Consider the following 18845-nt stretch of genomic DNA (forward strand, 5'->3'; position numbering starts at 1 on the left):
TCCTTTACACCTACTAATAAATGAATTGCATCTGTATTCCTTAATATCTAAATTGTTTATGAGTACTATTTTGTATCATTTGGTGGTGTGAAGAGGAAAGTAGAAGAAGGAAAAAGAAGAAATAACACAAAAAGATAATAAATGTTTCAATTGTTAAAACATATTGTAGTTATAGAACCTCCTATGGGTAGGAAAGTCCAAAACAGTTTTCTACCTGAAACTGAAGAATTAGGTTTAAGGAATTAGGAATCCCCCTGTGCTTTAAGAAGAAATCTCTTACCTCCATAGTTACTACTCTTTCTCAGGATTTCAAGGGCATGATGTACTTTGTACTGCACATCTCAAAGTTCCCATTAATGCTGGGCAGACCCAGCAAGACAAGGTTATGTTGGTGCGTGTTACCCCATGAATTCTGATCCTTCCAGTTATTGCAGAACATAAGCAGAAAATGGGGAACTAAAAGAAAGGGGAAGATGGAAAAGGAAGGAAGGTAGTGGAAAATGATCTAAATGACACTTAATGATTAGTGCCAAAAGATAAGCAGGTCAGAAAAAATAACTAACATGCAAATAATTATAAATTAACTTTTAAATGTTGCTGCTACAAAATACTAGACATTAATTTCTTTTTATCACTTCAACTTCCTTCAAAATTAGCTTACCAGAATCATAGCTTGGAGGCTTCATATCTCCCTGATTCAATTCTGTCCCATATTTCAACTTGTGGTATTTGGCTCTAACAAAGAAATGAGAAAATATAAACCATCTTAAAACATATTTATATGAAATTTAAGATACGTAATAGGAGTAGTCATCAGTATTCAGTAGTCTTGGCTAAAGACTCCTAGAACTTTCAAAGGCTTATAGCCCTCCATGGTATCAAGTTATAACACAAAAGTGCTTGCCTTTTTTGTTGTTGTTATAACATCAAGTGTCATTATAACAAAATAAAGGAATAACATTGGGAATCATAAATCTTCTTTGTTTAATTACAAATGAACCATATAACATTCTAGTTTCTGTAGTATTCAAGTTTTCTTAATGATTGCCAGAGTTGAACTCTACTATCAAAAGCAGTAAAAAAGGTTTGAAATAAACTTGTAAGACCAACTTTTCTCATAATTGTGCTTTTTAAAAAGAAAAGTCATGTACAATATTATGTGTTTTGTCAGGTAATTATGATTCTCCAAGTAAGCATTACAGTGACAATCAAAGGGGGAAAAACCCCAGCCAAAATCATCAATGTTGAATACAATACTCCAGTAGGAATGAGTAATTTTTTTATACTAATCAAGATATCTTTTTTTTTTTTTACTCAGAAAGTACTGTGAATGGGAATACTATCTATCTTCTTTTAAAAGTTAACAGAACATCATCATCTATGGTTAATCAGATTTAACCATCTGATACCAGAAAAATAATACAGGTAAGGTAGTAACTTTAAAAAGGTAACTAAAAATGACTATACTCATTTAATATATTCGTATATTTTGACCTGTTTGCTCTCCAAAATATTGAGGCCATTTATAATAAATATTCAATGTGTTAAGACTGGGATAGTAACAAAAACAATAATAATTTTAAAAACCAAAATAACAAAGTAATAAGGAAGGAAAAGGTAACACAGCCAAACTGAAGGCTATTTTTTTCTATATAAAAAACTAATTGAGCACTTACCATAAGGGTTTTTATAATTCAAGAAAAGTATAAAAGAAATAAAACATTATTTGCTCAAACGTGTAAGGTACTGGAATCCTTCATGATTATTTTCTAGTAATAGTCATTTGTAGTTACAACAAGAAAAAAAAATCAAAGTTTTATATAGAGAGGAATCTTAAGAAAACCTATGAAAATTACAAGCAGCTGATGTCCTGTTTCTTAAGGTAAGTGGTAGACACGTGTATTTTTTATGTTTGTCTTTATACCTTGTGCATCTGTATGAAATGCTTTGTAGTAAAACATACACATTAAAAAGGAAAAAGAATATTCATGTGCTAATATGAATTGATCTCTTAAGCTTAGGCAAAAAAGGTACAAAATACTTATGTATAATATGCCTCCATACATGTTTTTTAAAAAGATATATATATTTCATATATATAGAGAATATTTCTGGAAGGATACATGACATAAGATATCAGTTAAGATTTCCTCAGGAAAAGAAATCAGTGAACAGAGGCAGATGGGAGACTATTTTTGTTGTTGTTTGGTTAATTAACTATATGTGTATATACATATTTTTAAAGTTTTTAGTAAATATGTTTGGTGCAAATTATCTACAACATTTATTCCCAATGCATCCCTTAACCACAAAGATTTCATCACTGGACTAAATGTTTCCTATTCTATTTCAATGTTATTTGTAATAATGTTGATTATTAGAAGGTAAGATTTAAAGACATTAATTTGACTTGCAGTTACCAGAAAGGAAACAAGGTTCTTAATGTAACCGTAAACCTTTCCATTTTCCAGAAACATACTTCATTTACCATTAAGACAAAATAACAATATCTCCTAGAAGTCAAAACAGCAACTGAACACAACTAGTCTGAGGACAGATTATATTAAAGTTTTTTAAATAATAGGGGCAACAGAATTTTAGGGAGTTTATTTACATTTTTGACATATATGTAAAAAAAGAAAAACATTTTCAAACACAAAATACTGCATTATAGTGCATTCTAGTGGTCTTAGGAAAAATTGCAACAGAATTTACAAAAATGGCAATAGAAAATACTCTACAAAATAAATGTAACAAAAATAACAACACATTAAGAGCTAACATTCCACAAAAAATTAGACAAAGACAAAATATGTAAAGAACTACTGTGGTTACCACAGGCTGTGGTACCTTAAATCAGGGTCTTCCTACTGAATTGTCAAATCTGCTAAGAAATATTTTTCTCACAGAACCCTCTTCAAGCTTAATAACATTCCTTTCGAAGACAATATGCTAAGATACCTTCTCACTCATATTTTTTCCCATTGTTTTAACACTTCAGCTCACTATTTTACCAATCTTTCTTATTCACTATTCTTTCTCTAATTCTCACTATGAGAGAAATAAGCATAGCTAGTTCCCCCAAATGGCCTTTGTTGGATAAAATAGCATAAAAATTGTTAATAATTTTAATACACTAAAGAAGTCTCATTCTAGCTTTGTTTCAAAGCATATTATTATATATAATGTGCCAAGAATATAACATAGCAGCATCCCAATCACATCTTTTTTTTTTTTTTTGAGACAGAGTCTCACTCTGTTGTCTGGGCTAGAGTGCCGTGGCGTCTGCCTAGCTCACAGCAACCTCAAACTCCTGGGCTCAAGCGATCCTCCTGCCTCAGCCTCCTGAGTAGCTGGGACTACAGGCATGCGCCACCACGCCCAGCTAATTTTTTCTGTATATATATTTTTTAGCTGTCCAAATCATTTCTTTCTATTTTTAGTAGAGACGAGGGTCTCACTCTTGCTCAGGCTGGTCTCGAACTCCTGACCTTGAGCGATCCTCCCACCTCGGCCCAATAGGCGTAAGCCACCGCACCCGGCCCCAATCACATCTTAAATGTTGATGTTAAAAATAATTTCATTAATTTCATTGAACTATTATTGCATTCTTATGATGTGCCAGGCACTGTGGTGGCTGCTGGGAATAGCCTAAGGGTGGAGGCAAAGGGATGCCTAAGAGACAAGAATATAAATAACTATAACATACTGTGCTAAGATCTATAAAAGGTTATATCACGTGTTACAGGAATGCAGATAAGGAATTACCTAATACTGTCAAAGTTGGTGTCAAAGAAAGCTACTGAAAAGAAGGTAACACATGAGATTTTAGCTAAACCTCAAAACACAAGTAGGAGTTTTCCAATCAGATAAATGGATTGATGGAGAGGGTATTTCTGTCACAAGGAACATTATAAACATGAAAAATAAAATACACAGGGTCAAAGAACAGTAAACAGTATATTTAGTACCCAGAAGGTATAGAAGAAATGGAGTCAGAGAAGGGATAAAGAGGGCCTGGTTGTGAAGGATTTCACGAAGAACTTTGAAATTAGCCAGGTATTTTTAAGCAGGAATATAACATGATTGTCATATCTGTGTTTTAGAAAATGAATCCCATGGACGTGAAAAATGAATTAGAATATGGAAATACTAGCTGCAAGGACAGGTTATTACAGTAGTGTAGACAAAAGAAGTGAAAAGAGAGAAATGGGAAAAATGGGAGAAATGTTTCAGTTATATTTTATACAGTATTTGAAGTTCCTCAGTATAGATGGTCCTGAGTAAATCATAGATTACATACTGTGTAATCTTAAAAAATATTTGATTTGCTTATTTTATAAATTTTATCACATATTAAGGAATTCTTTAATAAATCCATTGCTAGGTGAGCAATCCCTCCAATGTAAAAGATTCAGTTTTTTACTTAATTTTGGATCTTAAAGTGGGACTACTTAGAAAACCTATAACATAGCAATGCAAAAACATGATCAGTACTTATGTGTATACAGGTGAAATGACAAGATGTCTAGAAAATGCTTTAAAATAGATCGAGGTGAAACAACACTGACAAAAACATTAACTGTTTACGCTTGGAGATGTACATAAAAGATATTAGTCTCTCTACATTTGTGTTTCAAATTTTCCTCAATACATTTTCTTTATGGTATCAATTGTAATGTCTTCTTTTTCATTTCTGTTTGAGTTTATTTGAACAGTTTTTCACTCCTGGTGAATCTAGCAACTAGTCTTTTGTTTATCCTTTCAAAGAACCAACTTTTCCTTTTGTCGATCCTTTGTACTGTTTTCTTGGTTTCAATTTCATTTAGTTTCTGCTCTGATCTTTATTATTTCTTTGTTTCTGCTAGCTTTGAGTTTTGTTTGGTCTTCTTTTTTTTAGTTTAACATAGTACTGGAAGTCTTAGCCAGAACAATCATGTAAGAGAAAGAAAGAAAGAAAGAAAGAAAGGGCATCCAAATTGGAAAAGAGGAGGTCAAACTATCCCTGTTTGCCAATGATATGATCTTATACCTAGAAAATCCTAAAGACTCCTCCCCAAAGACTCCCAGAATTGAGAAATAAATTCAGTAAAGTCTCAGGTTACAAAATTAATGTACACAAATCAGTAGGAGCATTTCTATACACTAATAACAGTCAAGCTGAGAGTCAAATCAAGAACTCAATACCATTTACAATAGCTGCAAAGAAAATAAAATACCTGGAAATATATTTAACCAAGAAAGTGAAAGATCTGAAAGAAATCAGAGATGAAACAAATGGAAAAATGTCCCATGCTCATGGATTGGAAGAAACAATATTGTTAAAATATCCATACTGCTCCAAGTGACTTACAGATTCAATGCAATTCTCATCAAAATACCAATGCCATTTTTGACAGAACTAGAAAGAAAAATCCTAAATTTCATATGGAATCAAAAAAGAGCCTGAATAGCCAAAGCAATCCTAAGCAAAAAGAACAAATCTGGAGGCATCACATTACCTGGCTTAAAATTACACTGCAAGGCTACAGTAACCAAAACAGCATGGTACAGGTATAAAGGTAGACATATATATCAATGGAACAGAACAGACAACCCAGAAATAAAACCAGATAGCTACAACCGATTTTCGACAAAGCAAACAAAAACATTCACTGGGGAAAGGACACCCTATCAATAAATGGTGCTAGGAAAATTGGATAGCCACACGCAGAAGAATGAAACTGGATCCCTAACTCTCAATTTATAAAAAACTAACTCAAGATGGATTAAAGACTTAAATGTAAGACCTGAAATCATAAAAATTCTAGAAGAAAACATAGGAACTCTTCTGGACATTGGCCTAGGCAAAGAATTTATGACTAAGACCTTAAAAGAAAATACAAGAACAAAACTAAACAAACAGGCCTTAATTAAGCTAAAATGTTTCTGCACAGCAAATAATCAAGAGAGTAAACAAACAACCTATAGAATGTGAGAAAACATTTACAAACTATACAACCAATGAAGGACTAATATTCAGAATATACAAAGAAATTTAAACAAATCAACAAGAAAAAAACAAAAAGTAGGCAAAACACATAAGATTTTTTTTCAAAAGAAGATATACAAATGGCCAATAAACATATGAAAAAATGCTCAACATCATTAATCATCAGAGAAATGCAAGTTACAACCTCAATACAATACTAACCCTGGGAGAATGGCCATTATTAATAAGTCAAAAAGTAATAAATGTTGGCACAGATGTGGTGAAATGGGAATGCTCACACGCTGTTAGTGGGAATGTAACTTAGTACACCCTCTATGGAAATCAGTATGGAGATTTCTCAAAAAACTAAAAGTAGACCTACAGTTTGATCCAGCAATCCCCACTACTGGCATCTACCCAAAGGAAAAAAAGTCATCACATCAAAAAGACACCTGCACCCAAATGTTTATCGCAGCAAATTCACAATTGCAAAGATACGGAATCAACCTAAGTGCTCATCAACTGATGACTGAATAAAGAAACTTTGGTATACATATACCATGGAGTACTACTCAGCCATCAAAAGAAATAAAATAATGTCTTCTGCAGCAATCTGTATGGAAGTGGAAACTATTATTCTAAGTGAAGTATCTCAGGAATGGAAAAACAAATACCACATGTTCTCACTTACAAGTTAGATCTAAAGTTGGGTATCTATAGTCATAAAGTGATATGATGGACACTGGAAATAAAGAAGGGGGGGTGGAAGAGGGTGAGGGATAAAAAATTATCTATTGGGTAAAATGTACACCATTCTGGTGATGGGTACACTAAAAGCACAGACTTTAGCATTATACAATTCATCCATGTAATAAAAAAACACTTGTACTCCCGGAATCTATCAAAATAAAAATAAATAAATAAAAACTCTTTAAATTCCTGACATTAAGGTATTAAAGAAATAATTTCAGAATGAAAGGAACTAAAATTTTCTAGAGCCCCCAAAGTTTTTTAAAATTCCTGGCATTAAGGTTTTTAAAAAAAATTTCAGAGTGGGGAAAAAAAAAAAAAGAAATGTTTTAGAGCTTCAGGCCACAAAGAAATGCTTAATTTTACACTTAAATAGTGCCATTACATCAGGAATAATCCCAAATCCTTCCATAAACTTCAAAAGATACAAAATCAGGGACTCTTTTCTGGGAGCATCCCATTAGCTAAGGAAAAGAAGAGAAAAAAAAATCTTCCCTAGATTCAGCCAAATTGTTATCTCTTCTGTTCTTCAAAGCCAAACTTCTTGGAAAAAAATAAGCAACTATATCTTATTGTTGCTACTTTATCCTTCTCACCTCTCAATCCCTTGTGATCTGGCATATGTTCCTGTTACATCATTGAAGTTGTTCTAAGGGTACCAACAAGCTCCTAACAAGCAAATCCAAAAATGACTATTTTCAGTATACAACTTATTTAGAGTCTGCTTAACATCTTCAATTGTTGAACTCCCTTCTTTAGCTTACTTCCAAAATACTATTTCCTTTATTGGCTCTTCTTCCTCTCCTCAAACATTCCTATTTCCTACGGCTGCTGCTAATTCTTCTCTTTCCATGATACTTGTTCCTCACCCACAATAATATTGACGATTCCCAAGTACGTATCTCCAGTCATGGGTCCCCCACCCATACCTGCTCTTTAACCCTTACTCTTCATTTTTAATTCATTTGATAACTTTGAAATCTCTCATTCATAATCAAGAGTCTTTCAAACCAGCAAAAACTTGAGATTCCCCTTTTTTTTTTTAAAGAGGGTCTTGCTCTGTCACTCAGGAATGCAATGACATGATCAAAGCTCATGGCAGCCTTGAATCCCCAGATTCAAGCAATTCTCCTCCCACCTCAGCCTCCTGAGTAGATGGAACTACAGATGCATGCCACCATGCCCAGCTAAATTTTTTTTTTTTTAAACTCCTGGCCTCAAGAGATCCTCCCACGTTGGCCTCCCAAGGTGCTGGGATTACACGCATGAGCCATCACACCTGGCCGAGTCATTCTTGAGTTATCTTTCTCCTTCACCCTCTATACCATCTCAAAATTTTTATATCATCTCCAGATTTTATGGATTCTACTTAAAATTTTTTACAGCCGATGCCTTTCTATTTCAGCAGCTGCTATGTCATCATCTCTCATCTTAGACTATCACAATGTTCCTGCCTTTATTAACAGATCTTTCCAGTCTATGCCCCACATTGTGGTCAGAGTGATTTTTCTAAAATACATTTCATGCTTAAAACCTTCCAAGTACATAACAATTCAATGCAATATATATTTCCAGACTGAATCCTAGACTGCATCCTGGACCAAGAAAAAAATGCTATAAATATTATTGGAACATTTAAATATAGACTATATTACAGAATAGAATTGTATCAATGTTAAATTTCCTTAATGTGCTGTGATTTTATAAGGAAATGTCCTTGCTCTTAGAAAATATACACTGAGGTATTCAGGGGCAAACTAACTAAAAATGACGTAGGAGAAAAGCAATATGTCTATAGAGAGAACAAGCATGATAAAGCAAATATAGCAAAATGTCAATTGTTGAATCTGTATAAAGAATATGTAAGAGTCCTTGCAATGCTACTATTAGTTTGAGATCATTTTAGAATGAAAATTTTTTGAAAATTTCCATATTCCCTGTTATGTATAAGATTAAAGTTTGAACTCCTTGGTTAGACTGTCCATGATGTGACTTTTTTTTTTTTTTTCCGAGACAGTATCTTGTTGCTGCCCAGGCTAGAGTGCAGCTCACTGAAGCTTCAAACTCCTGGGCTCAAGGGATCCTCTGCCTCAGCCTCTAAGTAGCTGGGACTACAGGCTAGTGCCATCACACATGGCTAATTTTTCTATTTTTTTGTATAGATGGGGTCTTGCTGTGTTGCCCAGGCTGGTCTTGAACTCCTGGCCTCAAGTGATCCTCCCACCTCTGCCTCCCAAAGTGCCACACCCAACCACCATCTAACTCTTACCCCCTCTACCATTATCAGTCATCAACTCACTAACATCCTACTACTCTCCATACACAATGATTAAAAATTTCTGAACACAACAAATTGCTTTGTTTCATGTCAAACATGTTCTCTCTACTCCCTGCACCTTGCCTATCTGGCAAGCACCTTCTTATTTGATGCCATTCAAGCCTTTCCTACTTTAATTATGTCCTCCTTTCTATTTCCACCTTATAGATGGTAGTACTCCCTTCTTTGTGACCTCACCATACCTTTTACAGACTTCTCCATAGCACTTATCATAATTCACTGCTCTGTGGTTCACAAGTCCAGACACACTTGCACATATACTCTGCCCCTGGTCACTCTAGTATTTGTATATTTCAAGGCTCCTGTTTTATAAGATTACATAATGTACTGGTAAAGAGTACAGGCTCCAGAACCAGAAAGACCTGAGAAATCTGAATCAAAGCTCTCTCTATATAGTTCTGCTACTCTACATAAATTACTTAAGGTTTTAAGCCTCAGGGCCTGATTTACTGTAGCTACTCAACAAACAGTTGCCATTATTAATATTATTATTCTCTCTTTGGTTAAGTCTACAATTTAGACAACTTAAAATCTCAAATAGTCCCAAATTACGTATTTTTCAAAGTGTTTTTCTTTCCCTCTTACCAATACAACTTTCAATCAACCTCTCAAGGTATGAAAAGAAGCACTTTTCACTGAGGTCAACCTGTTTTCAATCTCTTGTGCCATTTAAAGATCCTATATGAAAGTGAACACAAGTTCTAGTCAAGTTTTATCTATTTCTCAATATTTATAAATATCTTCTGCTAAATACTATTTTATGGTAATTTTGCAAACAGCCCATTTATCAACTTCAAAAAAATGAGAAAAACTAGTGATCATCAAAAACAAAGCAAAAAAGTAGCAAAATAGAGAATTCCAATATTATCTATCAAGAATTCAATTATCTAAAACAAACTGTCACAGACTGCTGACCAAAAAATCCAAAGACTACTCATTAAAACAAATAAACTTAATTTCATATGATAACTTCCAAAACTCTCATTCACGACCTATTTTCCTTCACTTGTGACCCAAATTTATTTACCTGAGTATCTTAAACACTAGCAAAGTAGAAGGGTACAGTTAGTTTCTAGAGAGATAGGAACAGCTGAGAGCAGAGAAACAAAATACAAAAAGAAATCTGTAAAGATTCTCAACATAGTCTGCCAGAGCAATTTTTTTCTTAATAAAATACATCAAATTGAGTAATATTAAGTGACAGCAAAAGGGAATAGCCTTGCAGAAATTTTCTTCACAATTCAGTAACTGTTTCAACTCTAAAAGGAAATGAGTATTAATAGTTTAGAAAGCAAATATATGTTTCTTAAAAAAGGACAGAGTAGGAAAGAAATGTTGGTAAAATTTTTCAGTTTATTGATCATTATTGAACTATTCATTACAAAATTAACATATTACAACCACTCATAAAAATGTTTATCACAGATATGCCTGAACTCGAGTGTACAGTATTAAAATTTGATTTTAGGAATGATGGAAAAATTATTCCAACATTTAAGAGAACTTTTCTTTTACTAAAAACTTTCATTTTACTGAATTACCTTTCCTGTTTAAGAGCATACTCCAACATTTTGATCCTCCTCACAAGATCCTTTTTCAAATTTTCTTGACCTTTTCTTTCCCCCTGAAGGAAGGCAATCTGGGCCTGAGTAGGGAAGAGAAAGACAAAACTCAGTTTAGAACAAATAAGCTTTTATTAAAACTCAGCTGAGGAAAAACCTTTGAAAGTTAGAACAATAAGATGCAAAAACATTTCCTTTACATATTTATCACAAAGTATAGAAGAATATGAAAAGCATTGGCTGTAAAAGGGGAAAAGCTTAAGGAAAAAAAAAAAAGACATCTGTATATATTTTACCTCAGACTAGGGATGTTACAACTGGTAGTCCATATCCTCTAAGAGTCTATAATCTAAAACAACCACTAAACGCAAATGTATGCAAGGTGTACAGTACAGTTTGCTCAAGTGTTTGTCTTTTACACCACTGAGAGGATTTCTTTCTCATAAAGAATAAAGGGGAGAAAGTAAAATCAGTTCTTATAATCCCCTTGCAAAAACTTTACCATATACTTAAATTTTATGAGGGATTCCTTGTTTTAAATGACTTTATCCTGGACCTCCCCTACAAACAATAAATTGCTTCCTTTTCTTAATCCCCACCCTTTGTCCCACCCTCTTTTAGGAAATATAATACACAGGAACAAAGAAAGCGAAAGTTGGAAAAAGGAAAATCAGAGACAATGGCTTACTGCCCAGTCCTGCCCCCCGCCCAAGAATTACTAAAACCTTACATTTTAACATGAAGCACATTGTGAACAAAGTTTATCTTCAGTAAAACAGAGGGACTAGGAAAGAGGTGCTCTCCAAAATAATTAAAAAGACATTTAGAATTGAAATAATACCTTCCACTTAAGAAATGTGGCAAACATTAATTGTGAAAGTAACTCATAATACTTCTAAAAGTTTGGTATTTAAAAATCAGGTATTTAAGTGCCCTCAAGAACAGCTATCAATTTCACTATTCTCACATGCACCCCTCCCATTTCTGTTGTATTAACCCACAAAGATAGATAACAATGTTATCTATATATCCGAAGTGCTTTCCATTTAAGTAAGCAAGAAGTTTACCTTTAAAGATGACCTTACCACATCCCTAAGGAATTGTGGAGATAGTCCAACTAAGGTTCAGTTGGTGAGCCATTAAACTTAATTCCACTTGGTTTGAATGAGACTCATTTCTACACATTCAGTACCACAATGAACATAAAATCCAACTTACCAAGCTTCTAATAATCTTCAAAATACTGGCAGTGTTATGTTTTTGTTTTCATTTCAATGAGCTCTTAAAATTTACATTACAATTTAAAAGAAGGATTATATTTATCTTACTGAAATAATTAAAAGTAGTTTAAAAACAATTCAATTGTATACAGAGGAAAAAGCATCAAATATCCACAATATCTATTTATACTTCAATGATCATAAACCTTTTTGAAATTATATATTCTACAATAAAATAATTATGTTATCTAAGCAGAACAGTAATGACACATGTATTTAAAGCTGATAAAAATGAAAGTCTTGTCAAAAGGAAACAACAGCCCAACTTGTTTGGCCAGATGATGCTTCGCTGTAGAATCTTAAATACTCTTTAAAATGACTTCAATAAAAGTAATAATCTAACCAAACATTCAAAGTAATAATATCAATTATCAATTTTGTTCTTGCTGTACTCTTTGGCTAGTTTTATATTTCTGCCACCATCATTTGTCCTAAATGATTCTGAAACTTCAGCCTATGATACTCTAAAATCTTTACTGTGACTCAGTCTCCAACCCACTACTTCCCTATTTTTCTCCTACCAATTTACATATTAGATTGGTTGAATACTCTAAAAAAAAAGGCCCAGAAATTGTTTAAGAAAATGATTACAAAGAAGATGGGTGTGCCTGGAAAAGCAAAGTAACAGGAATATCTGATATTCCTCTGTGATCACAAAATACTGCTGTGACATTCCTGCGAACAATGCATAACCTGAAACCAATCATAAGGAAACATAAGGCAAACTCAAACTGAAGGACTTTTTACATTAACTTTCTTATAATCTTCAAAAGTGTTAATTAACAGTTAAGAAAAAACTGTTCTAGACTGAGGGAAACTAAAAGAGATGTGAAAAACAAATGCAATATATAATTCTGATATATATTTGGCTATAAAATGACATTATTGGGACAACTGGTAAAACATGAATGGGGTCTGGGGATTAGTTAGTAGTAATGTATCAGTGTTAATTTCTTGATTTTGATGGCTATTTGTGGTTACATAGGATAGTACTTGGTTGAGGAAAATAAACACTTAAGTATTTGGAGGGAGGCAATGGGACATCAGGTTGGTTGACAACTAGCCTTCAAATGGTTCAGGGAAAAAAAATTCTTTGTTGCAACTTTTCTATCAGTTTAAGATTTAATTTCTTTTTAAATTTTGAAACAAATACTATGCAACTTCCTTAATATATGATACACACAATCTCAATCTCAATTGAAAAGCCAGCATTAAGGAAACCCTTGAAGTACTGATAATAAAGTCAAGAGCAAAATAAGAGGTTCATTTTTTACCACAAATATTTAACATTGTTCTGGAGGTGCTGGCTAATGTAATTTAGTCAAGAAAGAAATAAGTATAAAAATAGAAAGAAGAAATGTTATTATTTGCAAATGATAATGAATGGATACCAGGAAAATCCAAGAAAATAGACTATAAATTATTTATTTAAAAAAATAGAGGAATTTAAATAAAGTAGTTGCATATCAAATTAATAACTGGGCCAGATGTGGTGGCTCACACCTGTAATCCCAGCACTTTGATAGGCTGAGGCAGGGGGATCACTTGAGGCCAGGAGCTCAAGACCAGCCTTGGTGACATAATGAGACCCCGCCACTACAAAAAAATAAAAAAAATAAAAAATTAGCTAGGTGTGGTGACCCATGTTTGTAATCCTAGCTACTTGGGAGGCTGAGCCAGGAGGATCACTTAAGCCTGGGTGTTGGCAGTTGCAGTGAGCTGTGATCATGCCACTACACTCCAGTCTGGGCAACAGAGTGAGAACTTGTCTCAAACATCATCATCATAATAATAACAATAACCAAAACCCATATGCTTTCATAAAAACAAAATATATAATGAAAGAAAATATTCCATTTATAATTAAAAAAATGACTAAAATAAGCTTTAGAAGAAAAAAATAAGACTTATACAAAAAAAAATTTTAAATGCTTTACTAAGGGGCACAAAAAATGACTTGAACAAATGAGAAAAACATACCATGTTCTTAAATAAATAGACTAAGCATTACAATAATTAAAAATAATATCTTTCCCTAAATTAATCTTTAAATTATTATGCAAGCTTAATTAAAATACTAGCAGGACTTAAGTTCACATGCAGAAATAAGAATAAACCCCCAAAATTTTTTAAAAGCCCTAAAATAATTTAAAACATTGTAATTCTATACCTAAAAAGTGGCACTGATGCATGAACAGAGATACAGTACAGAGCAATCCAAAACAAACCCAAATATATTATATATAGAAATTTAGTATAATCTAAAGGTGCCAATGCACCTCATTGGGGGAAAGGTAGATTATTCAATAAGTAATGATGGGCAGCTGTCTGGAAAACATTTCTTACATCAAAATAAGTGCCATATGGATAAAAAATAATTTTAGTGAACCCCAAGATATTGGAAGAAAAAGCAGGGTTTGTTTTGTTTCAATAATCTCAGGGTTGGCAATACCTTTCTAAAAATAAGACAAAACCCAAAGCCATAAAAGACTAATAAATTTGAAATCAAAAAAATAAAAACTTTTATAAAGCAATAAAAAGTTACTGAAAAGCTATTATAAAAAATAAGACTATTCCTGACAAATGTCAAAACAAAATAGGAAAAGTAATAATATCACAAATCACAAGGGTTTCTTTTTCTTTATACATAAAGAGTACCTACAAATCAATAAGAAAAAGACCAAGAATTCAGAAGAAAAACACACAAAGGACATGTTGACAGAAAGGACATACAAAAGACTCAAACATGCTAAAAAGATGCTCAACCACAAACATAAGAGAAATGCCATTTATAAGTATAATCAGACTTCTCTTTTTTCATTATACTAATCAAGTTCAATAATTTAATAATATAGTATGTTAAAAAACAGGCATCTCTTTGTTAACTGCAGTGGTATAAATGAGGTTCACTTTACGGCGGACAATATCAAGTTTGTAAATACACACATCCTTTAACTCAGCAATTTTACAATGTCATCCCTTAAATATACTTACACTTATGTGAAATGATATACTACTAAAACACAGACAAGAATGTATCTGTACAAGTAAATCTAATGATAATGGCATATATTTTTGAAAAGAAAACTTTGGAATTGTCTTCAAGGAAAAATGAACATTAAAATTCCATGATGCTTTATAATTTTTCATAGTATATCTAAAATTAGACCATTCATTTCCTAATCATTAGAAACAAAAAAGATAAAAACAACAGTAGGTCAGTATTTTACCACTTAAGTCTACATGGTAAACAGAAAATTTATTTTTATTTATTTTCAATTCTAACTTGTCAAAAGGATATATATAAGGAATATAAATCTTCTATATCTAAGCACGTTTATCTGCACACATAGTATCTAATAAATAATTAAAATATTTAAAACATACCACTTAATTTATTGAAACCATCTTAAACTACCTTGTACTCTAAAATTAGAAAGGGTTAGAATTCAAAATTGAAATCACTAAGAAGTATATTCAAAGAGAAAAATACACAAAACACTTGGGTTGGATACTTTTCAGTTGTTTCTCGGTCACCTGTTATGTTAGGAAAGAGCATTCACTTTTACAAAAATCTAAAATACATACTAGAAAATTTGACTAATTTAAGGTTCTCATCTTTCAATCTGAATGCAAACTTACAAATAACAGAAGAAACATTTGATAAGTAGAAGTCAATGATATGGTTCATTTAAGCTAAGTAATAGTGTACAACGAAGTTTCAGTAATCTGCTTTATGTCTTAATGCTTTCTATAAACTACCCCCTTTCCCTCTGAAAAGCTTTGGATTACCTTATGCTCTTAGATATAGGCTAGTAGTTGGTTTTCTCTGGCATATAATCATTGTCTATAGCCCTCTCTCTTAAAAAGTGTCATCATTTGGTGACATCAAACTTTAGCATCAGAATCACCTAGAGGACTTGTTAAAACACAGACTGCTTGGGCTCCACCCTCAGAGTATGATTCAGTAGCTCTGGAGTGGGGCCCAAGAATTTGCAGTTCTAGCAAGTACCCAGGTGATATGAATCCTGCTGATCTGGGACCACACTTGGAGAACTACTGATTTATACCATCTGCAACACAGTTAGAAGGCCAAAAATAAAGTAAATAGGCTATTAAGGAGCAAGGAACAGAACTGTTCCAGAACCCTAGCTCTTTATGCCACAGAAGTATGAGTCTTACATAGGCCCTCAAGCTAACAGACAAGTACATACTAGCTTTTTGATTCTTTTCCAAATTCCTTATTTATGACTGTATTTTTAGTAGTCTCCTGATAAGAAAATAAAATACACCAACATTTTTCAGTTCAATTATGTGTTTGGGAAATACCTATTGCCTATCGACATCCAAACTGCTATAAATTAGAATATAGGAAAGACAAAGAAAATCAAGTTCCTACTAAAAATGCACTTCTGATCTAGTTATGGTACAAGACCAGAACACATATGTCCACAAAAAAGCTAAGACAAGAGAGTACAGAATTCTAATAAATGAGGATTCCAGTGATACAGCCAAATATTCACATTCGTTCATTTAACAATATTAACTAAGCACCTACTTGTACCAAGCACAATTACTGCCACTGGAACTAAACCAGTAACAAAATAAAACAGAGCTCACAGTCCAGTGGATGAAACATATGTGTACCAGTAGCATATGTTATATGCACCTAGAACCAGAAACACAGTTAAAGATAGAAGCAGTGAATATAAAAATAAACACAAATATAATACAATGGAATGCCTATTTAAGTCTGTAGTCAAATACAGACGTTCAACTCAAAAACTGTATTTTAATCTGATATTTACTACAACTAGCTCTACCTTTTAACAAACTAGTGAGTTTCCTGAAATTTTCCTAATAAATAAAATTACTGTACCATTTTTATCTATCATTTCTTTTCAAAAAAGGAATTTTTTCTGATGACCGATTACCTCTGACATGCTATATGAGATAGTGGCATATCCTTTCACAAAGCAATCCCTTATCCCTAAATATATAGATTTTCCTATACAGGAAACCCTCAAATGCCCAAATTCTCATTTAGAGCACTAAATTAATTATGCCCACATTATCACCTTACAGTAGCATCTAAGTAACTGTCCATCGGTAGGTTTCTTGAGATCTCACAAAGATTCCCTCAGGCCCCCAACCAGTCAATACCCACAGCACATTCTCCTATCTTTCAAATCTTTATAAATGTTCCTGACATTTGCTCAAAGGGCTAGAAAGTTCAGGTTTAAAAAAAAATACACACACACACACAGAACTGGCCCTCCATATCTATGATTCAAAAGCTGATCAAAAATACTCAAAAAAATAAATAAAATAAAAAATAATACAAATTAAAAAACAACATCATATAACAACTATTTACACAGCATTTACATTGTATTAGGTATCACAAGTAATCTAGAGATGATTCAAAGTATACAAAAGGATATGCATAGATTATATGCAAATACTATATAACATTTTATGTAAGGAACTTGGGACACTAGCATCCACAGATTTTGTATCTTGGGGAACCCATCCCCCGCAGATACTAAGGGATGAATGTATATAGGTACACACACACACAGAGACACACATACAGAAGGAGTAAGAGAATCAGATATCAATCAAGGGGAGGAATTCCTTTGGATATACAGTATAACAGACTATGACATTCATAGATTTAATATTTATGATTACCATTGTTTTGTGAGCCACCCAGAAGATACTTTGTTAGGGCAATGGAGAGGCTAGAGGTCCAATCCAGAGGCTGAATGCCTGTGTCTAGCCTAACACCAAGCATTTACGTCTTAAAGTTCAAAAGCAATTAACTCTAAAAAATTTATCTTTAAAAAACTGAGTTTATTGAAAAAAATGCCCCCCATGAAAACCAAACTGCTAGTAATGTTGTTTGAAAAAGAAAAATATAAAGAATAAGAAAATCACTGCTCTTAATCAGAAAAAGAACAGAATGTCAAATTTGGTAACAGCTTGTAGCTATTAATGTGAACAAGTCTACCAAATGTTCTATATCTCTCCCCCAAAATATCATTAAACTGATTTAACAAATCCTCTAACAGGAGCAAAAATGATTTATCAAGTGAAATAAAACTTTCATTAAAGTTGAAAAGAATATTAACTTGTAGAATATAAGTATATACAAGAAACATGACTCTCAATGGAAATATAATTCAGAGAAAGGATTCCACACAAAGATCTCTTAATTTTAAAATGTGAAGATTGCAAAGTTTTCAAAAAGTATCCCTTGCAAATGACAAGTCTTCTAAACTGTATGCTTTTCTTTATGGTTAAAAAGCTGCAAAGGAGTTCTAAACTTGTTTTAAGCCAATAAAACTATCTTTTGACAGGTATATAATCTCTAAAGAAGCATTCTTCAAGAGGTGACACTTTTCATGCTTAAAGCATTCATTATGTATAAATTATGAATCTATAAATCTGAAGTTCTATGTAGATAAAACCCAAACTCTTCCCTGTGGTATAAGGCTATCCACAATCTGTTCCCAACTTTTTTTTCTAGCTTTGTCTTTCACAATCCCTACTCTCACATTTTATGCTCCAACCAAAGTAGACAATTCGTCTTCAGATACCGCCTGAACTTTTCCCAGCTCCACGCCTTGGTTTACGTTCTTCTTTTCTCCCTCCTACCTCCCCAAATGTGCTTTCATTTTCAAATTCTATTAGGTTGGTGCAAAAGTAATTTGCGGTATTGGACCATGAATTTTAAATCATTATAAGTAGTCTCAAACATCTTTATTAGTCAAAATAGGAACCATTACAATCAACACATTTTTGCCAACAAGAACTAAGTTTGTTTATTCCTGCAGCATAAAAATCCGTGCTTCGGGATTTGACAAACTCTCAGAAAGCATTTTCTGCATCCTGCAGGTTTGTAGAAGCATTTTCCCTGCAAAAAGTTGTTGATGCTTGAA

General features: G+C 32.9%; 1 protein-coding gene across 5 annotated transcripts in view; it reads right to left on the reverse strand.

The window, feature by feature from the left end:
* The window catches only part of STRN (striatin), a 99204-nt gene that overhangs the window by 53633 nt on the left and 26726 nt on the right, over positions 1-18845 (reverse strand). For 4 of the 5 annotated variants that reach the window (XM_045549392.1, XM_045549391.1, XM_045549390.1 and 1 more), the window contains exons 2-3: positions 10601-10704; positions 662-735 (exon numbers count right to left, since the gene is read on the reverse strand). In XM_045549392.1, the coding sequence (XP_045405348.1) occupies positions 662-735; positions 10601-10704 (178 nt within the window). Of the gene's footprint in view, positions 1-280; positions 534-661; positions 736-10600; positions 10705-18845 lie in introns of those variants that run through there. The other variant, XM_045549393.1, reaches the window with a different exon arrangement.

This window comes from Lemur catta, chromosome 4 (genome assembly GCF_020740605.2).
Source record: "Lemur catta isolate mLemCat1 chromosome 4, mLemCat1.pri, whole genome shotgun sequence".
Lineage (NCBI taxonomy): Eukaryota > Metazoa > Chordata > Mammalia > Primates > Lemuridae > Lemur > Lemur catta.